This window comes from Ambystoma mexicanum, chromosome 10 (assembly GCF_040938575.1).
Source record: "Ambystoma mexicanum isolate Mex_15411 chromosome 10, UKY_AmexF1_1, whole genome shotgun sequence".
In the NCBI taxonomy this organism is placed as follows: Eukaryota; Metazoa; Chordata; class Amphibia; order Caudata; family Ambystomatidae; genus Ambystoma; species Ambystoma mexicanum.
Window position 1 is genome coordinate 783,878,276 of NC_090932.1, and position 24,128 is coordinate 783,902,403.

The following is a 24,128-nucleotide window of genomic DNA, read 5'->3' on the forward strand; positions in this document are numbered from 1 at the left end:
CGCTACTGTAAATTTTAAATTCTGGACTTTTACAAATTGAAAGTCGCACCTATACTTATTTACGCAGCAGAGGCCTACCTCTTTATGGACCCTAAAAATTGGAATCGTTTGGAAGGCCTGTTTTGGAAGAGGGTTTTGGCACTGCCGAACTCAATACCTATAGAACGGGTTCGGAGGGAATTGGGCTTAACCTCCTTATACTCTCTGATGGAATGGAAATCCTTATCCTTCCTGAGGAAATGTCTTCATCCTCCAGGTGTCAGCGGGGTTTTCTATAATTAAGGAGGCCATGGAAGGGAATCAGGTAGAAGTTCTAAAAACTTGGCATGAGTCCTGCTCTTCTATATTGTTGACTCTAGCCCTTTCGGGCAAAATACTAACTGAAAACCCAATGAGGGTGAAGCACAAACCACTGGACCTTGACTGGAATCGGACAGAGCAAAAAAGTGAAAGGTTACAAACTGTATGTGGATGAACCAGCAGAACACTACAGTAGAGGTTCGGTAATATCTTACCTTGACAGATTTCCTTCACCATCTGAGCGGCAAAACTTTTAAAGATTTCATCTAGACCTCTATCCAACACGGGTGGTCACAGAAAGGAGAACAAAGGCCCAGGAAGAGAGAGTACTAACCTGTCGGATGTGCAACAAAAGTTTCGAGACCCTAAAAAATCTTGTGCTAGTGTGTGAGCCCTTAAACTCTACAAGAGCCAAATACTTGGGGAGATTCCTTGAGGAATCGACAACGAAAACGCAGGACGAATGGTGGGCTTGCATCAGATGGGGGGCTCGGATCTCCTTGTCGTTAGCTGTACTTCAGTTTGTGAGGTTAATCTTCACCACTATGGAAGCTATCGAAAACACGAATGTTGGACGAAAATAACTTCATAGACTGGGCCTTTGAGGAGGAAAAGTGTTTGCTTTTCTCTTTTCTTTTTTTCTTTTTCTTTTTCTTTCCCTCTTCTCCTTTCTTCGCAAACAATTCTTCACAAACAATTCTTCGTAAATCATTCTTTGTAAATAATTTTATGTATGTATTGGTCAATGGTTGCATCTAAGGTTTAATAAAAACCAGGTGATGTGTAATAAAAAAAATAAAAATAAAATAACGTTAAACTTCACTGAGTTCATAAAAACAAATACATATGGAATCCTGTCTGTAAAGCATTTGTTTTATGAGCCAGTAATTATGCATAATCCATGTAAAGTGAAACCCGAAGGCAGTTGCTGCTTAGCTCAGGGTGTTGAGCATGGAGCCAACCGAGATTTGTTCCAGCTTGTTAAGATATGAGTTACACAGTAGTGAGGCCTGTTCAGAGTTTTGACATACACCTGGTGAATTAAAATGTCAAACTGCTCTCCAGTAGTGCTGTTAGAGATGTATAGAATTAGGAGAGCAATTGAAGGCAATGTTCTCCCATCCCCATCTTAGTAAGAACAGACAATGAAATACAATGGAGATTGCAACACTGCTTGACAGTCACCAGGCCTTTGATGCAACCATTTTGAACAGGGGTAATACTCTCCTTTCCTGTGTGAACCAGTAATGTGGCAAAAATCATCACCTGAACAAGCCACGCTGGGTGGTAACAGCTCAAAGACTGAGTTGAAACAAAGGGCTTTTGGCAAGAGTTATCAGGCATTACCTGTATAATGGCAGCAGCAGTGCTTACAGACATTTGCACCAAGGTATGTATTTGGTGCTAAGGGCTGTGTTTGTTTGTCAAAAGAAATGGCGGCCAAACAGACAATGGCATATTTTTTATGGCATCATTCGTGACTGCCATGAAAATTGTAAAGGGAACTTGCAGAGCCCCTTCTCCATTCCCATGGCCGAGTAGCAACAATAAAAGGAAAAAGAGCCCAGGGCGTCTGAAAGCAGGTAAGTGATTAACAATGGAGGGTTGGGGACCTCATTGGTGGGGATGATAAAGAGAGCAAGGGTGAGTAGATGGCAGCAGCTGGGAAGATGGGAGGAGTGAGGCTACAATGGTGGTGATTAGAATGCTGGATATCAAGGATTCAGTGTACATTATCTGTATTGTGGTTGGAAGCAGGACCTGTTCCAAGTGCTAGTACAGCATCTAAGAGCTCCCTTAGAGTTTACTTTAAGGTCCTTCCGCCTAGTTCCTGACCGACCATACCCTGGTGCTCTGAACAGTATTCTTGGCTCAGACACAGGGTTACCCATCCGACCACCAGGTTGAGCTGAGGCTATGCAGTGCCAATACAGGCTGAGCTGAGTCAAGCTGCCAGCCCCCTTCAGTTGGCCTGCCCAGCTAAGCTCTTCAGATCACCAGCCCCACCATATCAATTCAGGGATCACCAGCCTTTGTAGGATTAGGTCACCTGAAGCTCCACTCAAGTAGAATGAGACCAAGCAGAGTGAAGGAGCAGATACATGGGCTCGTCCCTGCAAGTGGTACAGCCGCTGCCCCCGAGTGTTTACCATGATCTGGATGTGGCATGGGGGCCAGGAATCGAGTTCGCTAACTGCAGGAGACAGAGTAGCAGGGCTGGGGGGCGAGCTATGGGCCCCAGAATCTGAAGCTGTCTAATCATCCTCCTACCACTTTCACCAATCAGGCCAATGTCCTTGAAGCTTTGCTGTACCCCTAGCACACAGAGTGCAGCTGGCACAGATTTGGTCACAGGCACGGTTGGCCAGAAAATGTATCTAACACTTGGACCAGGGCTGGAGAAGCCAAGAGAGCAGGTGGGCAAAAAGACCCGTGGATCGAGCGTTCTGGTGAAATCTAAGTGAGTGTTTGCTGTGGAGTCGATTCTGGAAAGTCTAAAGAACCTGACTAATGAACAGGTATGCAGAGTTCCATCCTTTATCGCAAAGGGGATGGGGGGTGAAGGCAGGATCAACGATACGAGGGAAAGTGAGTGGGGCAGAGAGCCTCTGCCAACCCAGAGTAGGCTGAGGGAAGGCACATAGGTAACCCTGAGCATATTATATCTGGTTCACCTCCTTGAACCCCGAATAGGCAGGCATTGACAGTGTAAGCCAGACCAGAGTGGCTCTGCAGCAAGTCACCTGAAATGAATTCTTCAAGTAGTCTATCTTCCTCAACAACTAGGTCATCACGTTGTATATCTATTCTGTTGTTACCTGTGAAAAACAGTCTGTTATGCATCTGTACTGTTCTATACCTCTGTAAACTGCTCTGTTGCTTCTCAAAGCTAGGTAGAAGAAGAAGAAGAAGAAGAAGAAGAAGAAGAAGAAGAAGAAGAAGAAGAAGAAGAAGAAGAAGAAGAAGAAGAAGAAGAAGAAGAAGAAGAAGAAGAAGAAGAAGAAGAAGAAGAAGAAGAAGATAGAAGCAAAAATGAACATTATGCTGTTGTGGAAAATACGAACTGGATGAGCGATGTAACCCAGTAAGGGATGTCTGGGAGTGAGGTGATATGGAGAGAACCAAGAGGATAAAAGAACGTCAAGGAAACAGGGAAAGCAAGAGCTCCAGAAGATATATTTACGTTGCACACCCTCCTCAGCATGATGAGGAATGGCAGTGTTTGATTAAGGATATATTCTACAAGTAGACTAAAGCATTTAGGGAAATATTTCCTACATATATGTCGTGGGTCACAACTTCTAGGTTAAAATGTAAAAAAAAGAGTGTGTGTTCTATGACTGTTTTGAACTTTGAGTCATTCTCATTCACACGTTTGTATTTTTTGTATTTGTATTTGTTTATTATTTATATCGCGCACTGAACCCTGAGGTAACTGGGGGCTGAAAATGCTTGAGTGTTACATACAGGGAAACAAGAGACAATGGCAAAAGTGGTGACCAATGGTTACAGGTAGGTCAGGCTAAGACAATTTACAGCAAGGCATAACGTACATGCGACAATGAGCGTGAAAGTAGCAAAGCAAACATAAGGCATGGGTGAAGAAGTTGACGGGTTCCTTATTGGGATGGTTTGATGTTCAGCCAGTTTTTGATACCAGATTTGAAAGGCAGGCGAGCGAGCTCTTGTCTCAAGTTCAGGGGAATGGAGTTCCATTGTTTGGCTGCTTGGACTGGGAAGCTGGCTCCTCCCGCCATTTTTAGGTTAAAACTGGGTACTTCCAGGCAATGGGATAGAGCAGATCTGGCGAGAGGAGTGGTGCTTGCGGATTTTGTCAGATAGGTATTTGGGGGCAGTGTTTGTGAGGCATTTGTGTGTGATAGCCAGTGTGCGAAGAGTGATTCTATCACAAACTGGTAGCTAGTTGGCACTACGTCTGAAGGTTGAGATGTGGCAAGATCTTGGTAGGTTGAGTACTGCTCTCAGTGAGTTGTTTTGAAGGACCTGAAGCTTGTTCAGGTTGAGTTCAGAGGATCCTAGAAAGAGTGTGTTGCAGTAATCAATTTTTGATAGTGCAAGGGCTCTGGCTAGTGTTAGGCAGCTGCTGGTGGACAGGTAGGGTTTGCAACTATAGGTTCATTTATTTGTATAGGCTGTGGAGGCAGCTAAGGAGCTGACTTGTTTTTTGAGGGACAGTGTTGAGTCGAGATGGACCCCCAGAGGTTTTATTACTTTGGAGACCTCGATCGTGTTCCCATCTATGATGAAGGATGTGTAGCTATTGTCTAGTTTGATCAGACGTGCTTGAGTGCCGACAATCAGGAGCTTGGTCTTGTTGTCGTTTAGGCATAGACTGTTAGTGGCCATCCAAGCCTGGATTTCTAGGTATATGTCATTCAGAAGTTTAGAGTTTTGTTCGTAACAGCCCGAGAGGGGAATGAGGACTTGGGTGTCATCAGCGTAGTTGCTGTAGATGACGCCCAGGTTGTCCAGGCGATCGAATAGGAGCTTCATAAATATGTTGTAAAGCGTGAGCGACACGCATGAGTCTTGAGGAACTCAACACAGTGTGGGGCTCGGGTCTGCTGAAGCTGATGGAGGGAAGACTCTGGTGGTGCGATTGGAGAGGAAGGAGTTGACCCAATCCGAGGCATTGGTGGAGAAAGCTGCTGCTGTTGATAGGTGGTCAGTTAAGATTTGGTGGTCGACAAGGTTGAAGGCCGCAGACAAGTCTAGGAGCAGGAGGAGCTCTAGCTTGCCTTTGTCCTTCGCCTCCTCCATTTGGAACTTCAGATCTAAGAGCGCTATTTTAGTCCCATGCCTCGGCCTGAAGCCAGATTGTCTGAGACCTAACAGGTTGTTTTCTTTTAGGTGCTTTTGGATTTGAAGATATGCAACACAGTCCAGGATTTTTAAGAAGAAGGGGACGGTGGTGATGGGCCTATAGTTTGTGGGAATGTTTGGGTCTAGATTGGATTGGCATGACCCAAGCTTCCTTGAGATTGTTGGGGACTTGTTTTGAGTTACAGGATGTGTTTATCAGAGCGGTGATGAAGGCAGCTACGTCTTTAACTCCTTCCTTGATGACACAAGCTGGACATATGTCACCTTGACAGTGGAAGGGTTTCAGACTTTTTATGATGTGTTCCACTTCCTTAGGGGTTACTTGGGAGAACTCGAAGGGAGTGCAAGGCGGCTGACATTTCATAGTAGCAGGTTTGGGATGCTGGCAACTTGAGAGGCTAATCTTTTTGGATTCGATTTTACTTTGAAGAAGAGTGATTTTGTCTGCGAGAGCTTGCTGGATTTTTGTGCACCAGGCTGAGTCCTTTATACAATCTTTGGATGGAGGTGCGGGGGATTCAAGCTTCTTTAGAATATTAAAGAGCTCTTTAGTGCTTGATTTGGCCTTGTGAATTCTGGTGTTGTAGGCTTCTTTTTTGGTGGATAGGATAGCTGCTTTGTAGGTTGTTGCTGCTGTGGTGAACAGGCTTTTGTTGTGACTGGTGGGTGTTTTACGCCATGTGGTTTCTGCTGCCCTTTTGGTATTTCTTAGTGATTTTAATTCAGGAGTGAACCACTGATTGAGATGGGCGGTTGGTTTGGCTTTTCTTAGTTTGAGGGGTGCAGAGGTGTCTAAGGCTGATTTAAGGGTGTCATTGTATAGGTCGACCAAATTGTTAGAATTAAGGTCCTTGAATTTAGTGGCGTCCAGGATGTTACTGATAAGAGGCCAGAGACTATCGATTGAGATGTTACGGCAATTTCTGGATAGAGTGGGGGGGGCGATACAGGTAGTAGGGGGGGTGGTTCCCTGGATGGAGAAAGTGGATGAAGTGGTGGTCTGACCACATGTTCTTACATATTTTCTTCCCAAAAAAAACCTGATACATCCCACTCCTCTTGTATTCAAGAGTGTTCTTCTTTAAAATGTTATTAGTGGCCACTTGGCACACGCTACCAATTGACATGTCAGTTGGTTCTTGCCAATAGTAGGAATTCACTGTTAAACATAGTGATTCTATCCTAATCGTTTGAGATAGATCATAATGTCATTATTTGATTAAAGGCCCTGACCCACAATGCCAAAATGGCATTATGAAAGTGTTGAATGATTAGCGAATGATTTGTCATCAAGGGATCGCTGGTTCACAATATAGGAGGATGTGGGAACTTGAGAAGGGATTCACTGGGGGTCATTACGACCCTGGCGTTAAGGGTTTAACGGCGCCGTAAAAGGTGTCGGCGCCATTAAACCCTTAACGCCTGATTACGAGGTCCCTTTGCGGCTCCTGACCTTAACAGCTGCTCTGGACCAGCCGTTAAAGTAGGGACCCGCAAAGGGACTTTTGAGGTAATTACGGTACCGCAATTTGCGGTACCGTAATTACCGCCTTCCCCAGTCCCATTGAGCTCTATGGGGCAAAAATGGGAATGGGGAAGGGCCAATGGTAAATGGGGAATTACCGCCCCACCAACCTTGGAATGGGGCGGTATTTCCCCATTTACTATTGGCGGACTCGTTACAATACCGGCAGCAACCATGGTGCTAATAGCGCCATTGGTTACCGCCGGTGTTGTAATGAGGGCCACTGTGCCGGAGGTGAATAATAAAATAATATGGATCCTGATCATGAGAGGAATTTTCTTTAGACAAACATAACTTGAGCTTGTCACGTTGCCATGAGAGGCAGATCTCTTTTGCCCCTTGCATTATTCCCCTAGACCATGTGCACCTTTATTTTCGGAGAACTCCTATAGTATTAATCCCAAACATTCCATGCTCTGTTCCGTAACACAACAATAGTTATTGACGTATTTCCCTCTGGAATTGGGACTTTGGAAGACCTGGACACAGTGTACCAAGGATCTTATTAAAAGGTTTATTGAGACATACGTGATTCCTATGTGCAATAATGCGTCATTATATATTCCCTCTCATTTCTTTGAATAAGCCAATGGCAAAACATGAAAGTTGTTATTCAATGCTGCAACGTCACAAAAGAGAGTACATTGAAATAACATTTCTCCATGTCTCGTTCAGAGAGATGGCAGGTTACTGGCCACCAACTTCCACTTTGCCCCTCCCTGCAAGCCTGTGTGAACCGGAAGTGACAGGAACACTCTATGTGCTGCCCCCACCTTTTCCTCCCAGAGAACAGCACCGAGTAGTAACACATGCCCACACAGGACTCAGCTAGAGAGTACTGAAGTCTACCCCGCTGTCAAAGGCACAGTCTATGCTGGCTAGCTTTTCACGAGGGGATATGTTTTACCTCTGGACCCTGAGTGATATTATCGCTCTCATTGCATAAGACATGGGTCTGCAATTTATGGGTCTGCAATTTGGGCTACAAATCCCATGATCCCTCACCATTGACCATGCTGCCTAGGGATGAAGGGAGTATTAGTCCAAAGCATCTGGTGAGCCCAAGATTGCAGACCTAAGGCCTAAGATGTTTATTGAAACCCATTGGTGAAAATTATGCCACTGCTGATATCTATCTGCCTACCAATGATAGGATCTATGTGATCACTGCGTGCCCCGATATTCTGTGTCCGAAAATGATGGCTACGAAAATGTTGGCACGCAGTGATCTCCTAGATCACGCTTTCCCACATCCACCATCCCTGCTACCCATTTACCCATATGTACTTCTTGGCGGCGCTCTTACCTGCTTTGCTGTTCTTCGACTCGCCCCTCTCCAGGCGATGTCAGTTCCCTTTCCCAAAAGCGGGTTGGAACTTCCGTTGCGGGGTCCCTTTTTCCTTTTCAGCTTTATTATCTGCCACAGTTCATGTAATGGATGCGGAGGACACCCCTGAAACATCCGAACCAATTATATACCGTTCAAGGTGAAGCGGGGGACTCGACGTTTTCGTTAATGCCAAGAGCGCAGTAAAAGTGCATTGCACATTTGTTCCCCTTATTTTCGAGCAATACTCCTATGATTATATGTGCAATGGAAATAGAGATGTTATGTTACCAAGACAAACCACACACATTCTTGTCTGACAACATAACCATGGTTGTCTATTAGGATAATACAATGCAATAGATAATCTTGAGTTTTGAAAGTGGTTGTGAAGCATTATGTGCTCTACCACATGATTGTTTAATTTTAACAATGTGGTTAAAGTGTTTGCAAAGTATTATGGAATAGACCAGTCAATTTAGGTCTGTTGTATTTCTTTCTGTATTTCCTTTACCTAGTCGTAAGATCAGCTTCTGAAGAAGGGCATGGAAGCCGGAAATGTGTAGAGCATGTTACTTCATATTATTTTATTAGAAATTAACTGTACTTCCAGGGGCACTGAAACCTTGGCCAACAGGTTTTTGTCAACAGTTTCAGGAAACACAAATCCTCAAATGTACGTATGCTGGGCAACAAAAAACAAAATAAGCACATTTATATTTTCTGGATAATGAAATCTGGAAATTACATTTTGCTGGAAGATGTCTTTGGTAGCAAAGTAGAAACTTCACTCATGTGATATCTCAACCTTCCAGTTCACTTCTTTTCTTTTCTTAAAAAAGGCAATTAAGTGGTGCTTAAGAATTTCTTAATAAACTACGGCTAAAGTATCAACTTAAACTCTCTGAGAACATCCTTTCCTGGATGCTTCAAATGCTGTTTTCTTTCTGCCATGTATTTTGATATTCACTTCTTGCTCGAGTTTTGCTCCTTTCTGCTCACAATGTGTTGCACTTTTGCTGTGTCCCACCCTCATCCATTGAAACACTGCAGCAATAACTCAGGAAACGTTACGTTCTTTGATCAATAAAATTAAATGGACATTGTGCAATTTGCTAAATCGATACATCCTCACAATTTCACACGTAGGATTTAAATTCCGCACACCCCCAGGAGAAAGTCGCCCTTTACCCCCCTTTCAGAATTTTGATGAATGACAACAGTTCAGTCAACATAAGTACAATACTTGGATGTACACTCTCTCCAGAACCATACCTGCTGAACCTCAGGTCCTTTCGGTGTTCCTTTGAGGCCTGGCTGGTACTGTATCTTCGGACAGGGCCAGGCGTATTGCCCTCAGCAGTCATCTTTTCTTCAAAGCCCTGTATTTTGTCTTGAAGCTTTTCTTCCTCTGTTGTTCCATTAAAAGTTAATTTTGTTTCATCTATATGTGATGTAGGTTCCACAGCGGTTCCATTTTCTGTCCTGTGTACATTAAATCAATTGGCTAAATAAATTAAATCTGATCATGCATAATTCCATGACAGCATATGTCTTTTGATTTTTCTTGCCAGAAATAATGTCCAGGATAGCCTGATCTCTAAACATTCTGAAAAGAAAAGTACTGCTTGGACAGCGAGAAAAACATTCTTTTCATTTGAAACTCTTTTTCAAAGTTACAGAGTGGATGAATAAACGGCTTTTACACATTATTAAGGAAAATAAATGTTTGCTTTACTATAAGAAAATACCTTTTAGAGTTTGTATCCTAACACATTCAAGTAAGTGCCTCAGTAAACTCCTATTAAAGTGTGTTGTTTGGCAGTGCCTTCACATGCTTACATAAAGAACAATACTTTTTTCAAGAGTGCCAGATGATTGCTGAAAAGGCGTTCTCTTTAATTGAGCCTTATAGTTGAGAGACGGGCCATGATAGTGAGATATTGACCTGCATTCAATGTATTGCCTGAGGCAAAGCCAAGGGCTATAAGTTGGTAAATGGTCAGTATCCCAAGAGGTCATGACTCCTCCTGCAATCTATAAGGCTGTTACCAAGGGGAGTTGCGCAACTAAAAATAAATGTGAACGATTTTAAGCAGCTGCACAAGCCAGACATTTTGGAAGAAAATAACAATGATAATTAATCTTTTGTAACAAGCTTAAAACAAGAGACCAGTCTCTAATCACAGGACCACGATTCAAACCTGCGTTGCTCTGTGTTGTCTTGCTTCCAAGACAAATGCCTTGCCCCTGAGGTATCCTCCGAAAATAATGACTATAGGGTTCAATTATGTTATTATCGAGTATTATGGACAGATAAAGATTAGAAGATAGATGTAATACATACTAAATACATACTATTGACTATAGTAACATAATATTATTTAGCTCCTCGCTCCCATTGAAGAGCCGATACCTTTGTTAGGCACCCACTAGTGGAACTGCTATGGTTACCATATGTATCTCTGTCACTGTTTGTCATCAGAATGCTATGTCATCAATAAATACAAATCTGAATTTCATATGTCAATGACTAGTTACAAATTCTTGCAAAATTGTGGGAGCCCCTGCACTGAGAATTAACATAGATCATAAAAACCTTTCTATGTGATGTATCCCACACGCTGAGGTCTACAACCATGTTAAGCTTACTGCACCCTTCATATAGGAGAAATATCCATTTGCAAACATGTCTGGGGTTGTTGTTGTTTAGAAGAGAATTACCTAGAATTTCAGTGCTGGACAGCCCTTATGGGTGGGACCAGATCGATATGGAAATTGATATTTTTCCTCTGTGAAGGGCACAGTGAGTTGAACCGCTGTGCAAAGCCTACTGAGAGGAATTCATGCCAGAGACATGCTAATTTTAGGGATCTTCATTCTCAGTGTTGGGGCTCCCACATTTGTGCAAATTTGGAAAAACCTTGAGTTTCACCCTAAGTGATTAAGGGTAATCCAAACGGGAACCCATGCCTTATAGTTTCTCAGCTTCACTGAGCATGCCCAACACGTGTCTGGGGTTGCTGATGGCACTCTTGTTCAGAAGAGAATTGCCTAGCATTTTAGTTCTGCGCTGCCCTTGTGGGTGGGACCAGACTGTTATGCAAATGTGTTTCCCCTTGTGAAGGGTACTGTGCATTAAATCATGGTTGTAGACCATTATAGGTGAGATACCTCCCATAGGACAACGTATTTTAGCCATTTTTGTTTTCAGTAGAGGAGTTCCCACATTTTCGTAGAACCATTTAGGAGTACACATACATGAATGCAATGAAAACTAAATATGTTTTCATAGTACAGCATGATAAATAAGTTCTTTGTTATTTAAGTGCACACCATCAATACTATGGTGGACTTCAAAAAAGAAAAAAAAAACAACGATTTACCTGTAATGCAATGTGAGTAGACCATTCAGCTAATCAGTCACACGCAACATTATGCCACTAAGTGGTTTTCACTACAAGTTCACCCATAGATCAGAGCCACATGGCAATGTGTCATGGGTGAGCAAATTAGCTAAACATCTTATTGCTTTATAGCGTAGTGATATTTTATCCACAGCTTTATCAACTCAAGACGGATAGCCCTCATTGATGCAGCAACTAACCACATAAGCATTTCACCCTTATATAGAGATCATCGGTGTGGTGCAGGTTGACATCCTAAAGTATGGAGAATTGTTATGTTATGTATTTCCTTTACGCATTAGTGTTGTAAGCTCAAGACTAAACGTTTTACAAAGGACGCCCAACACCAAGTACTGTACAAAAACATTGTAATGTGTTTGCAACAGTTCAGAGAGTGGTAGCAGCTTCAATGTGTAGATTGCTGTAGTAGAATTAGTTTCATGGAGTTTTTCGATGTTCCTACAGTGGTTGACTGAGGCTGGGGAAACAGCTACACTACAACTACCCATCTTTCCACCACTCATTGCTTGATGAATGTCCACCCCCAACTACCGTACTACTCCACTTTCTATTTTTGAATTTATAATTTGTTCATATTGATTATGTAAACTAGATTTACGGGTGCTATTTTCACACCCTTGCAGACTCATGCCAGGACAACTTCTCTTAGTTCCAATTGTCCCTTCTTAATGAAGTCTAATAAAGAACTGAACCTGAATTTCATAACCACTTTCATCTTTTACTACTCACACTGTATTTCATTCATTCATTATTCCTTTCAGTGGGCCTTTCTTTGATTTGTTTAAACTGGAGGAATAGAAAATTAAAATAGGATAGGACATCCTTCTGTGAATGCCGTCCTGGCATGACTTACAAGCACATTCTGTTTCTTCTGTGTCTGAGGAGAAGAGCATTCGAGAATTGGTATGGGGTAGGCAAGCGTCTGTAACTGAGGAAGGATAGCTCAGAGGCAATGCGTTTGTCTTGGAAGCAAGACAACTCCGCACAACAAAGGTTGGAATCCTGATCCCGTGCTTGGAAACCACTCGTTGGTATTTCGCATGTTATAAAAGACCAATTATAATGTGTTGTCTTTATGTGACAAGACACAATGTTGTTTGCTTATATAGAAAAGGTCTTATAATTCTTAGTTTGCAGAAGACAATTACATTTGTGTCTGTAAATCAGTGTGCCATCTTTTTTGAGAGGAGACAGCATATCTGGTGTTTTGGTATAACATGTCTTATAAATCTTTGTAGGTAAGAAGGGAGTACATTCTAAAATACGTGTTGCTTACAGAGTGCTGAATAAGACATTTTAGAATTATTTTCGTGCAAGAGTGTGCATTGTATGACTGTAGCTGAGTGTTTTATCGTTTGATGGCCAAACAAATTACATGTTGCAGAGAAAAAAATATTGGAATGATTTATAGGCAACAAAAGATTATAATCAGTGTCTGTGAATCAGTTTGTTACTACTATGTGAGCAGATCAAATACTTGATGCCCTTACATTCTTTGGATGAAGACAGAGGCTCTGCTCAGTGGCAATGCATCAGTGCGCGAGGAGAAATGACCACCTGAGGTGTCGGCATTTCACCTACGCAAAGCAGCTGGAGAGCGCCTTGTATTTGGCAGAGTTGACATTATTCACACAGAGGAGGACAACATTCTGTGTGGTAAATGGAAGGTTTCAGTTTCACATTTAACAGAAACTGCTGCCCAGAAATAGTTCATTCTCGGAATGTCAGTTGTAGGGGGAGCTTCAGTCACTGTCTCTGAGGGAAGAGGGGTGAAATGTGCAAATGGCCTATGGCCATGAGCTGGAACAGAAAGCGCAGCCTGTAGAGCAGCAATGTGAGGCCGGAAAATCGGCACACGGTCTGTGAGAGCATAATGAGACAGCACAAACATCCTACTGTGTAGGAGAGCAGGACGAGTGAGATGAAACAGCACACAGTGTGGGAGAGCAGGAGGAGTGAGATGAAACAGCACACAGTGTGGGGGAGCAGGAGGAGTGAGATGAAACAGCACACAGTGTGGGAGAGCAGGAGGAGTGAGATGAAACAGCACACAGTGTGGGAGAGCAGGACGAGTGAGATGAAACAGCACACAGTGTGGGAGAGCAGGAGGAGTGAGATGAAACAGCACACAGTGTGGGAGAGCAGGACGAGTGAGATGAAACAGCACGCAGTGTAGGAGAGAAGGACGAGTGAGATGAAACAGCACGCAGTGTGGGAGAGCAGGACGAGTGAGATGAAACAGCACACAGTGTGGGAGAGTAGGAGGAGTGAGATGAAACAGCACGCAGTGTAGGAGAGAAGGACGAGTGAGATGAAACAGCACGCAGTGTGGGAGAGCAGGACCAGTGAGATGAAACAGCACACAGTGTGGGAGAGCAGGATGAATGAGAAGAAACGGCACACAGTGTAGGAGAGCAGGAGGAGTGAGATGAAACCGCACACAGTGTAGGAGAGCAGGAGGAGTGAGATGAAACCGCACACAGTGTAGGAGAGCAGGAGGAGTGAGATGAAACAGCACACAGTGTAGGAGAGCACGACGAGTGAGATGAAACAGCACACAGTGTAAAGGAGCATGATGATATTTTAGATGATTGTGAATTTTTAGATGATGGATGATATATAATTGTTTCAATTTGATAACAAATTGATAATGAACTGTTAATAATGTGTAAATTATTCTTTGAGATGAAATTCGATATTTTTGTAACGGTTGATTAATTTGGCCGAATTCAATACAAATAAAATAGAAAAAGGAGCCTGATGTGCCTAGAGAAAAAGGAAACAGTAGAGGGGCAAGATATGGGAAGTTACTGGTATCCAAAACTCAAATCCAGGCAGACCTGGAATATTTATGATGGCGAGCTAGATAGAGATAGTGACCCATCTGAGTCTTAGCTCACAACACATGATTCTGGCGACTACTGATTCAGTGGAGGAGAAACATGTCACTGTCAGAAATGTGGGAGAGAATGAAGAGGCTATCCCTAAACCTGGGTAGAGAGCACAATCTGTAAGATATGTAAGTGAAAGTTGTCAGTGTGTGATAGCCAGACCAACAAGGCCACTCCTCAACCACCATCCCCACCATTATACAGTAAGCCCACCACAAAAAATACAATAAATGCCAGAATTCTTTAAGACATCATAATACCACCTGCACTCTATGCAAGACAAGCATGCACGGGTGGAGCCTAGGACCAACTTGGGTACCACATATTTGCATTATCACAGGAGTGGGTTGAAGTCGCAAGATCTTAACTGCAGCCCCCTCCACTTGCATCCAATCACCATACTATACCTACACCAAACTGGCACTCGAGAAATCATTGCTGCTGTACCAACAGTGTTCTCGATACAGCGCTTCAGCTCTGCTTTCCACAGGGCTACTACCGCTATGTGTTAGATCGGTGTGATGCACACATTTCAGTATGCTCAAAAATATCACAAGTCGCATGATTGCCTGACATTAATGTTGCCTAATGATTAATTGCGATATCCTTTATGACAATAAAGCCCAGTTTCTGTTGGCTCATGAGTAAAGTCGATAGTGACTAAGAAATTCCTAATTGATGTTACTTTTCATAGAAGGCTGTGCCAGAGTTGTCTGGCAAAGTGATGTTTGCACTCGGATGGGCACTAAATCAATCTAGGGGTCTGTATTTTATGAACTTATTGAATAGCGCAAATTGACAAAGGGGGTCCTGGGAGTCCCTCTGCCAGACATTAGTCCTGGTTACGAGGGACTTACCCAGAGTCTTTAGCTCACTATCTTTCACAGAGAAAAAAAAACCTTGTTAATTTGCATATTTACGTAACTTTGGGTCTCATCCTAAGTTACTAGGGGAATCCAGACGTGGACCCCTTGCTCACTATTCTTAGAGAGGCACAGATCCACCCTACTGATGAGGTCCAACCAGACCGAAACACGTGTCTGGGGTTTCTGTTGGTACTCTTGTTCAGAGGAGAATTGCCTAGCATTTCGGTGCTGGACTGCCCCAGGGCAGGACAAAGACTGATATGTTTGGGATATTTCTTCTCTGTGAAAGAAAGTGAGCTAAAGACTCTGGGTAAGTCTCTCGTAACCAGGACTAATGTCTGGCAGAGGGACTCCCAGGACTCCCCTTTTTAATTTGCTTATTGAATTGCGGACATAATATTTTCAGTTATATGGGATCATACCGACCACAATTACAGAGTGGTACATTTAATTGTGGAAAAAATACAGAACAATACTGATTCTTTTTTGTTTTTTTTATTTGGGGGTGGGGGGGTTCCTGCAAAGCCCTCTGTTCATTAACCCTTAAATCACCACTTCAACCCCATCCCCACCCATTTTAACCCCTTTACCCCACTACCCTTTATTTATTTAATTAATGGTCGCAGTGTTTTTCAGTGTTTGTGTGCAGTCTGAAATGTACCACTCTGTTTTGTTTCAGATATTTTGACTGGATACCAACATTTCCTACATTAGTGGGACTGCCCAATGGATGATATTTACATCCCTTGCCAGCCAAGAGTGCTCAAGAACCTTAAGTAACCCACACATGTTCCTTGCTTTGACTGTGCTTCTCCCCATATATTGACATATTGTATCAGACATTGACATCCTCTGTAGGACATGGCCATGGCCCCAAATACCAACTTAGACAGCAGTGCAAGATATGTGCAACATGTTGCCATGCCATAGCTTTAACCCTGCAGGCTCTCCAAGGCTAGAAGCAGGAGCTAAATAGAGCACATATATCAGCAATTTCCAACCCTATGAATAACAGGCCTCCCTTTCTCAAAAATAAGGAAATGTACTGTGTTATTATTTAATAAAAGTTAAAAATGCCAGAGCGTCCACACCCTTTCAGATGGCAATTCCTCACAAGATCATTTAGGCAATAACTCCCTCTCTGGGCACTATATCTCTCAGCACTGAGCTGGAGCTACACGGGCTGTTACACTGTCCATGGTGCCATTACTGAGCAGCAAAGCCCCCAATGAGGGTGCTAAAGCTATTGTAACCCTGTCAAGGGCTCCCCGGAGCCAATAGCTGTTTTCATTTAAGTTGTAAAACAGTACAGTGGTTGTTTCGTAAGTAAAAAGAAAATTCCAAAACTATTCTTGGGAAATGGAGAAGGGAACTACTCCTAGTCCCTTCCCCATTTCATTTGTGGCCCTTGCTGAAGGATGGAAGAGGCTGGCCACTGAGTAGAGTGGAGATGGCGGTGGATGGAAGAGGCAGAAGGAGGTAAGTCGATGTAGAACATTTTGGTGGGGGGAAGCCGGGAAGTGGTGAGGGGCAATGTGGCGGGGCTGCTTTTCACAAAATCACATAAAATGATTATCTTTCACTCATTCTTTATTGAATACTTGACGTTTTGCATATGTACTATTCGAGAAGCCATTCGTTTTTGCTTTATTTTTAAGGGTCCTATGCAGGCTCATAGAAATAGTTTGAGGTCTGGATTATGGGGTCAGGATGCCGACAGAAAATGGGTAACAGGGTTTACCCACTAAGAAAATGGAATATAGGGTTTGTTTGTAGATGTTGGGAGGTAGGCAAGGAGTGCCCACAGGGTATCCCCTGACAGAAAAGACAGAAAAAGCAGCAAGGATTGTAAGCGAGAAAGAGAGAGACAGAGAGGGAGAGGGAGAAAGAGAGAGGAGAGCGAGAGATACTGAGAGAGATAGGCACAGAGACAGAGAAAGAAACAGAGAGTGAGAGAGGCACCTGTCGGGATACAGAAACATCAGCTTTCACCGCTATTTAACATTGAGAGAAAGGGATGCACCATTCCCATAGATACCTATTATTTCTGTATTCATTTCTCACGGTATTAGAACATCACTAGGGGGGAAAGCACAAGACAGAAAACGCACCAGGACTATGGATACAATTATACTGATGATACCGAGACCAGCGAACTAACAGCAAAGTAAAGAAGAATCTGTCAGCAACCTAGGAGGAGAGAAGAGTTGCAGCAAACCCCCATCACATGAACAACCGATTACATGTATAGTGACATGCATGTGCCTAGAACAGGGCATCTACAGTTCTGGTTATCATGCAAGAAGATTACACATACAACTTCAGAAAAATCGAGTAGAAAGAAAGAAAACCAGTATGACAGTGCTCATGTAACCAAATACGCTCTTTCCATGACCAAGCCTGGTTTGGGCCCCAAATGCCATGTGATGCTGCTAGCGAAGTAACTGAGCCAAAGTGCCAGACTGAGGAGGTAGTTCCACTGCAATGAGAGGCCAAGGTGGGCCTCCCTCGGGTGTCCGTCATGATAAAGCTGGCACCCAATAATAATACCATGATGATACAATCAGACATATGAAAATGTAGGAGAGAGGGAGGGACAGAGATCGAGAGAGAAAGAGAGAGAGAGAGAGAGAGAGAGAGAGAGAGGAGAGAGGGCAAGGCATACACGCATACACACACCAAAGAAAAGATACAGAATCAAAGCTCAAGTAGAGAAGGAGGGAGGATAAGAGACAAAGACAGATTCACAGAGAGAGAGAGAGAGAGAGAGAAAGATAAAGGGCGAGCGAGAGAGAAAGGTGCAGAGTGAGATACAGAGAGAGAGAGAGAGAGAGAGAGAGACACACATACACACACGTACACATTCCCTAACATACCCCGACACACGGAGGCAGATAGAACTAACATTAGGTCGTCTGTGTTCTTCAAGCGTTGGTATCAATGCAATGCAAGGTTGGCGAGGTTCAGGTGTAGCTCGCAGCCAAAGAGGCCACATCCATCTTTGGAACACACATCTTGATCATTGTATCCCAACACCAAAACTGTAGTGCCAGCCCCCGCCACCAACAGAATCTTTTTATTACTGCAGCCCTTGTGCTCAAAACTATTAAACAAAACAACATAATTAAGTAACAAAACATAAACAAACAATATGAAATGAAAGACCAATAAAATACAATAAATATAGGAAGGATGATTCCCTCCTGTGTTGTTCCAAAAGTACAACATAATTACACATAACATATGTCATTATCAATTAAGACTAGAGAAATGATGCAATTCCTGTGTCCATTGAGGAAAGCTACAGCTCGGGAGGATAGCTCAGGGGCAACGTGCTCGCTTTGGAAGCAAGACGACACAGAGCAATACAGGTTTGATCCCCGGGTCCGCGCTTAGAAACCTCTGGGTATTAAGCGCGTTATAAATAACCTATCATACCATATCATAGAGACTCCGCTGGTGCTTCTTAGCTGGCTGTTCAGCATTTGATGGATGTAATGGTTTTGACTTCTGCAATCCAATCAAATAATGAAGGAAAATCTACAGTAACACATGCTGTACACATTTAAAGCATTAGTTTGATGAACCACCCTGGAAAATGTTTGGGAAACCGTACTGATAATAGACAATATTAGATGACAATTGTGGGCTCTATGACTGCATACAAATAATGGCATGCTGTCAAAAAAGGAGCTTCAAACGCAAGCAAGAAGAAGGCACTGAGAAAACAAATTCACATAACCAACGCCCATCTCTTTACAATGAGGACATGTCCAACACTTGGTCCCTTGGAATGTATTCGTTCACCTGCTGTACAGGATAGATTGTGGATACATGAGTTTCCCCTAGTCCTATTGTTCTTAATGTCCCGCTAAGCAGTGTTTGTGATTTCATCCAAGTTAATTCCGACATGTATCCTTTTCCGATTGCCTCCTCGGATTGTCCTATCCCTCATCTACAGCATTCGGTAAGTGCTTTATTTAAGTGAGACACTCTCTGCTCATTAATATTCGTACTTAGAAAGATGGTGTTATGAAGGTCCTGCATGAAACATCTTGAAGGAAAAATCAAACTGCACGAATTTTCGGTGGTTTGAGGACCCTCCAACTTTCAAAAGTGTTCAAGGATTCGGGTGAAAAAGTTGGTTAAAGGGTTGAAAGGGTATGCTGTCATTTCCTGCAAGGCTCTAAAACATATACCACTGGTAGTGTTGGCTCAGGTTAGAAATGTATCTTCTATTTTTGGACAAGAAGGCATGTTGAGAGAATATACTGGCCATTATAGGTCAAAGTGGGCCACACCTTACTCTTAAATGAAAACCAGTGAGGATAGAGTGTGTTGGTCAATACAGGGAGAGACAAAGGTGGAGCCATGTAATGTTGGTGCAGAATTCCTACACCAGCCAATGGACTGTCTTCGATGGATCTACCAACATTAAAATGTTCAAATTAGATGATAATTGCTTCATGAAATACCTTATCAGCTAAAACAGCACACATACCATAGGTAATAGCATGAGCATCCCCAGGCCTAACACCATGGGTCAAGGGTCATTACCGGAAGTTGCAGTCTAGCCTGGTAGCCATCATCACAATTACCACTTAGGGTACATTCGTGTGTGCTAAAGAAGCTAATGTGTGAGATGCCAGAGGCTGGGGGCAGGTAGATAGGTTGTTGAGAGAAGAATAGCCGAGAGCACAAGGGAGAGAGTGCAGTGGAATGCTGTTATTGATGGTAGTAGGAACTTAAAGAGAGAGCACATTTGCATAGAGAGACACCACCAGCATGGTGCAGGTTGCTTGTTGTGATTGAGGATCTGAGTAAGTGGAAAAGTGCTTATGTAGCTAAGTTAAGGACTTTATTCAGGGGACTAATGCAAGACGTATGCTCTGCAGTATTCCAGCCTCCTGATCACTTGGGTAGATATCAGTGTTTTAGTAGAGTGGTGCATAAGGTGCAGCCAATCTTTCCTTAGGTTCAGTAGATTAAGTCTGCCTGTGGGGACAGTGCCTGTGATGAACTGGAAGAGCTTCAGGATGCTCTCAACATCCGTGGGTGAGTCTGTATGGTAGTCAGGGGCAAAGATGATTAAAGGAGGACAAACATTTTTAGGGTTGGAGCATGGGAGTTAGATGACTTCTGCCTTAGAGGATTTAATTATGTGGCAGTGGGTCAAATGGTTAAGATTTCAGGGACAGAAGCTATTAATGAGGGAATGGAGCAAAATATCTAGGAAGCTTCAGCAACGCGGTGGGATTTGAAACCAAAGGAACACATTTGTTTACGCAGGGATAAAGTGTAGAGGGTGAAGAATAGTGGGACTGTGACTTATCTCTCTGGGGGACTCCCGGACGAGCTGTGGTCGGGGTGGACTTCACACTCTCCAAGAGATGGTGGAGAGAGATAGGAGGCTACCCAGTCAAGTACTGTGTTATGAAATTCAAGAAACGAGAGAGTATGGAGAAGGGGGTGAGTGATTGAGGGAAAGAGGGATGGAGGCACGGAGGGAAGGGAGGAAGAAATGAACGGAGAGAGAGTGGCAGTGAGGGTTGGCCCACAGTGTGAACGTTTTATAGAGGTCAAGTAGTAGAAGGATGGAGGAGAGATGAAGGGGAGATGAGAGTTGTAAGGAAGTTAGAGACATGAGTGAGGGCAGTTTATTTGAAATAATTAGTCTATAATCCAGTTTGGTCGGGGACACAGAGTGTCTGTACCTTGAGATAGTTTTCTAGGTTTTAAAAGACAACACAAGGATGTTAGAGAGGTTGGGTATTAGACAAACATGCTTGAGTTGAATGAGGGGTTCTTGGGGTCGGCAATTCTCTTTTTTTTTTGATAATCCTTTATTAATGCCTGTCGTTATTTTGTAACTGGCTGGGAAGATGCCAGTTCAGAGTGAAACGTTTATTAAAAGGACAGAGAGGTATGAGGAGAAGAGGTATGAGGGGATGACAGATCAGGTTTCTTGATTTCTTGAGGTTCAAAGGAATTCATAGGAGTGCAGAAGGTTTGGGCTGAGTGAATGCTGAGGAGGAAAGTGTTAGGGGAGGTGAGAGAGAGGTGACATAGGGAGGAAAGCAGGAGTTTGTTAAAAAGAGGAAAAGAATGGGAGAGATAAAAGCATGTCCCGAGTGAACAACATCATAGACTAATTGAGCAGCAGGAGAATAAAGCAGACTACTGAGGACCAAACCTTGCTCTACACAAAGAAATAGTTCAAAATTGAACAATTATTCCACTTTTCAGATTCCTTGAAATTTCAGTTTGTCCCACGCAAGACCTCTGTGGTTGTCTCTCTGCCTTCTTCAGCTTCAAAATCTGTGGAATCTGTAAACGTCTTTCTTCTTGATGAGCTAAGTTGAAAAGTTTACCCGGGTAAAGCAAGCCCAAGCAATTCTGCAACCTGTGTGCACCATTTGGTGCCATTGACCATGCCATTCTACTATCAGTAGATAGTATCAGCTGGCATTCATTGCACTGCCTTAGAAGGGTGCCAGGTGTTGTTACAGTGTTCTTCTGCCTATCTCTTCCCACCTTCAAGTCTACATTCTGTTTAGTGATATGCAGGTTTTCACAGACATCTGTGCTATTATCACCTGTTATTGTTTAATATCTATCATCTATCTATGATCATGCTCACTAGTAATTTGGAGCGGCATTAAAATTGAACACCAGTGACACACAAAATGTGGTCAACCTTTCCTGCATGAGGATCAGTAAGGATTGGAGGGGGCAAATTAACTTAAACCTAACCCATCAAGGCCCAGTTGTTGAGTCCCAACATCTACCTATTGTGCGGTCTGCCTTTCTTTCCCAGTGCACTTGGCATCCACTACATCATTCCAGCTGCGCAATCTGGTGGTAATCGTTGACCACGATCTGGCCATGTAATCACGCATTATGGAGGTCCTAGAAACCAGCATCTTTCGCCTGCAATCGCTCTGAGGGTTAATTCCCTATCACTTTTACTTTCTGATAGCCGGTGCAGTGATATCTAAATGTTTGAACTTAGCTAATTGCATATATCGCTGCAACCCTCAGGACCTTTTGTAGCATCTCTGGAGACTGAAGTATTATGTGTACTGCGGCTTGTCTTAAGCACTGGTATAAAGTATCTCAGTCACAGCATTTACTGCAATGGCCCTCACCAAGTTACCAAACCTGTTTCAAGAGACTATGATCTTCCACTGTTTCACATCAGGAACCCTGAGATCTTATTCTGAAACACTAATTAAAGTTCCTCCTACCTAGAAATTGTGCAACAAAGGCAGACTGTGGTTAGTTTTAGCCCCCATCTGTGAAACTTGCTACCACCCCAGTGAGCTTTGTGAACTCAGTCTTTTCAAATTCATTCTAACATGTCTATCAAATAACTTGATAAGTGATCTCACTCTACATTGCTGCATTGAAACCGTATTAACATTACATAACATAAGTTAAAATAACACGCACACCAAACAGAGAAACAGAATGACTTTGTCTAACACTATTTGTGGCTGGAATATCTTTCTAGTACATGGAGAAAACATGCTATATATAATACCTATTACTGCAGTGCTTAGAAGCATACGAAATATTCCTTGAGGGGCGATTACAAAACATGGCATCCTATGTATGTAATTCTGTTAGGATGTTTGCGCATTGCGAACTGAGCATGTGCGCACCCATCCTCATCAGGAGACATGGATAAAATTATGCAATGGAAACGTGAAACTCCCCCAGATGGTTCTTAGATGTCACAGAGTGACTTCTTTTGTTCCATTCACAGCACTTTCATAAACACATCTTCACTTTGCTTCTATGTCATTTTAACGAATAATAAAATAAAGAATGGATTTTTACCAAAATAAAAACAACGAAAACATATCGTTTTATTTTTTCTTGGGGGGGGGTCCACGAAGCCCCTAGTTTCCCCATGTTCAAAACTCTACCCCAACCCCCTTCCCACCAGATTTAACCCCATAGACCTCGCCCTGCATACATTTTTATTTTAAATTCGGTATGTTTTAATTGTTTTTGTTTAGTTTAAAATTCTTTCTATATTTTTCATCCGTTAAAATCACTGGATACCCTCACTTCAGCCATGCGCAACACACTTGTTCGTGCCCCACGACTCATGCGAGTGGTCCTAGCTCAAGTGGTCTGTACACATGTTGACTACATGTGTCCATGTCTCCTGCTGGTCCACAGAGTATGTCGCTCATGTCCACTATGTCCCTTGCCTATTTTTGCCAATCTGTGTTCCGCCCCAGCCCCCCCCACGGCAAGCCCATAAAGAGCGCTCCTGTGGAGATGTACTCCCTCAGACCTGAGGTCCTTGCAGTTGCTTCTCCACCCCCAATGTGCATCCCAGCCCCTTTCCAGCCTATAGCACCCTCTTGGGGTTCCTCACAAGTGCTTCCTCAGGCTTTGGCTGCAATCAGCTGCCACTGACACACCCCATGTGCCTGACACATATGTGTCCCAGGGAGGAGCTCCCATAGCATCCGCGCACATAGTTTTATTGGTCACACAAGTCCCGCGGACCGTGTACAGGTGCAGAGTTAGTCAGTTCCAGTTAGCATTACGTGCTCCAGCTTCCACACTTCTCTGCCCCTGAACATTAGGCAGATACTGAATGATCACCTGCTCTCATTCCCCCCACTATTGCTATTAGCTGATTTTGTGGCTGTGCTTCAGTTTACGATTCCATTGAAGCGTCCATCAGCCATTTCCTCACGCCTTCCTCTCTCGTGTATCTGCCATGGACATTAGGAATACACAGCTACTGTGCATTTCACTTTGGATCTGTCTGGCATAACCTATGATCACCCACCTCTTGATATTAGCTGTTTATAGAACGGTTGATGCTTATGGATGGTGTACATGTAGCCATAATCCACGGGCTTCACAAGCGCTCATGAGTCGTGTTAACAACATACTCTCCATGCATGTTAAAATGTTAAA

General features: G+C 43.2%; 1 protein-coding gene across 5 annotated transcripts in view; it reads right to left on the reverse strand.

Annotated features, from left to right (window-relative positions):
• The window catches only part of VEPH1 (ventricular zone expressed PH domain containing 1), a 2,478,904-nt gene that overhangs the window by 1,352,664 nt on the left and 1,102,112 nt on the right, over positions 1-24,128 (reverse strand). For all 5 annotated transcript variants that reach the window (XM_069618443.1, XM_069618442.1, XM_069618440.1 and 2 more), the window contains one exon: positions 9,273-9,482. In XM_069618443.1, coding sequence (XP_069474544.1) covers positions 9,273-9,482 — 210 coding nt within the window. The remainder of the gene's footprint in view (positions 1-9,272; positions 9,483-24,128) is intronic.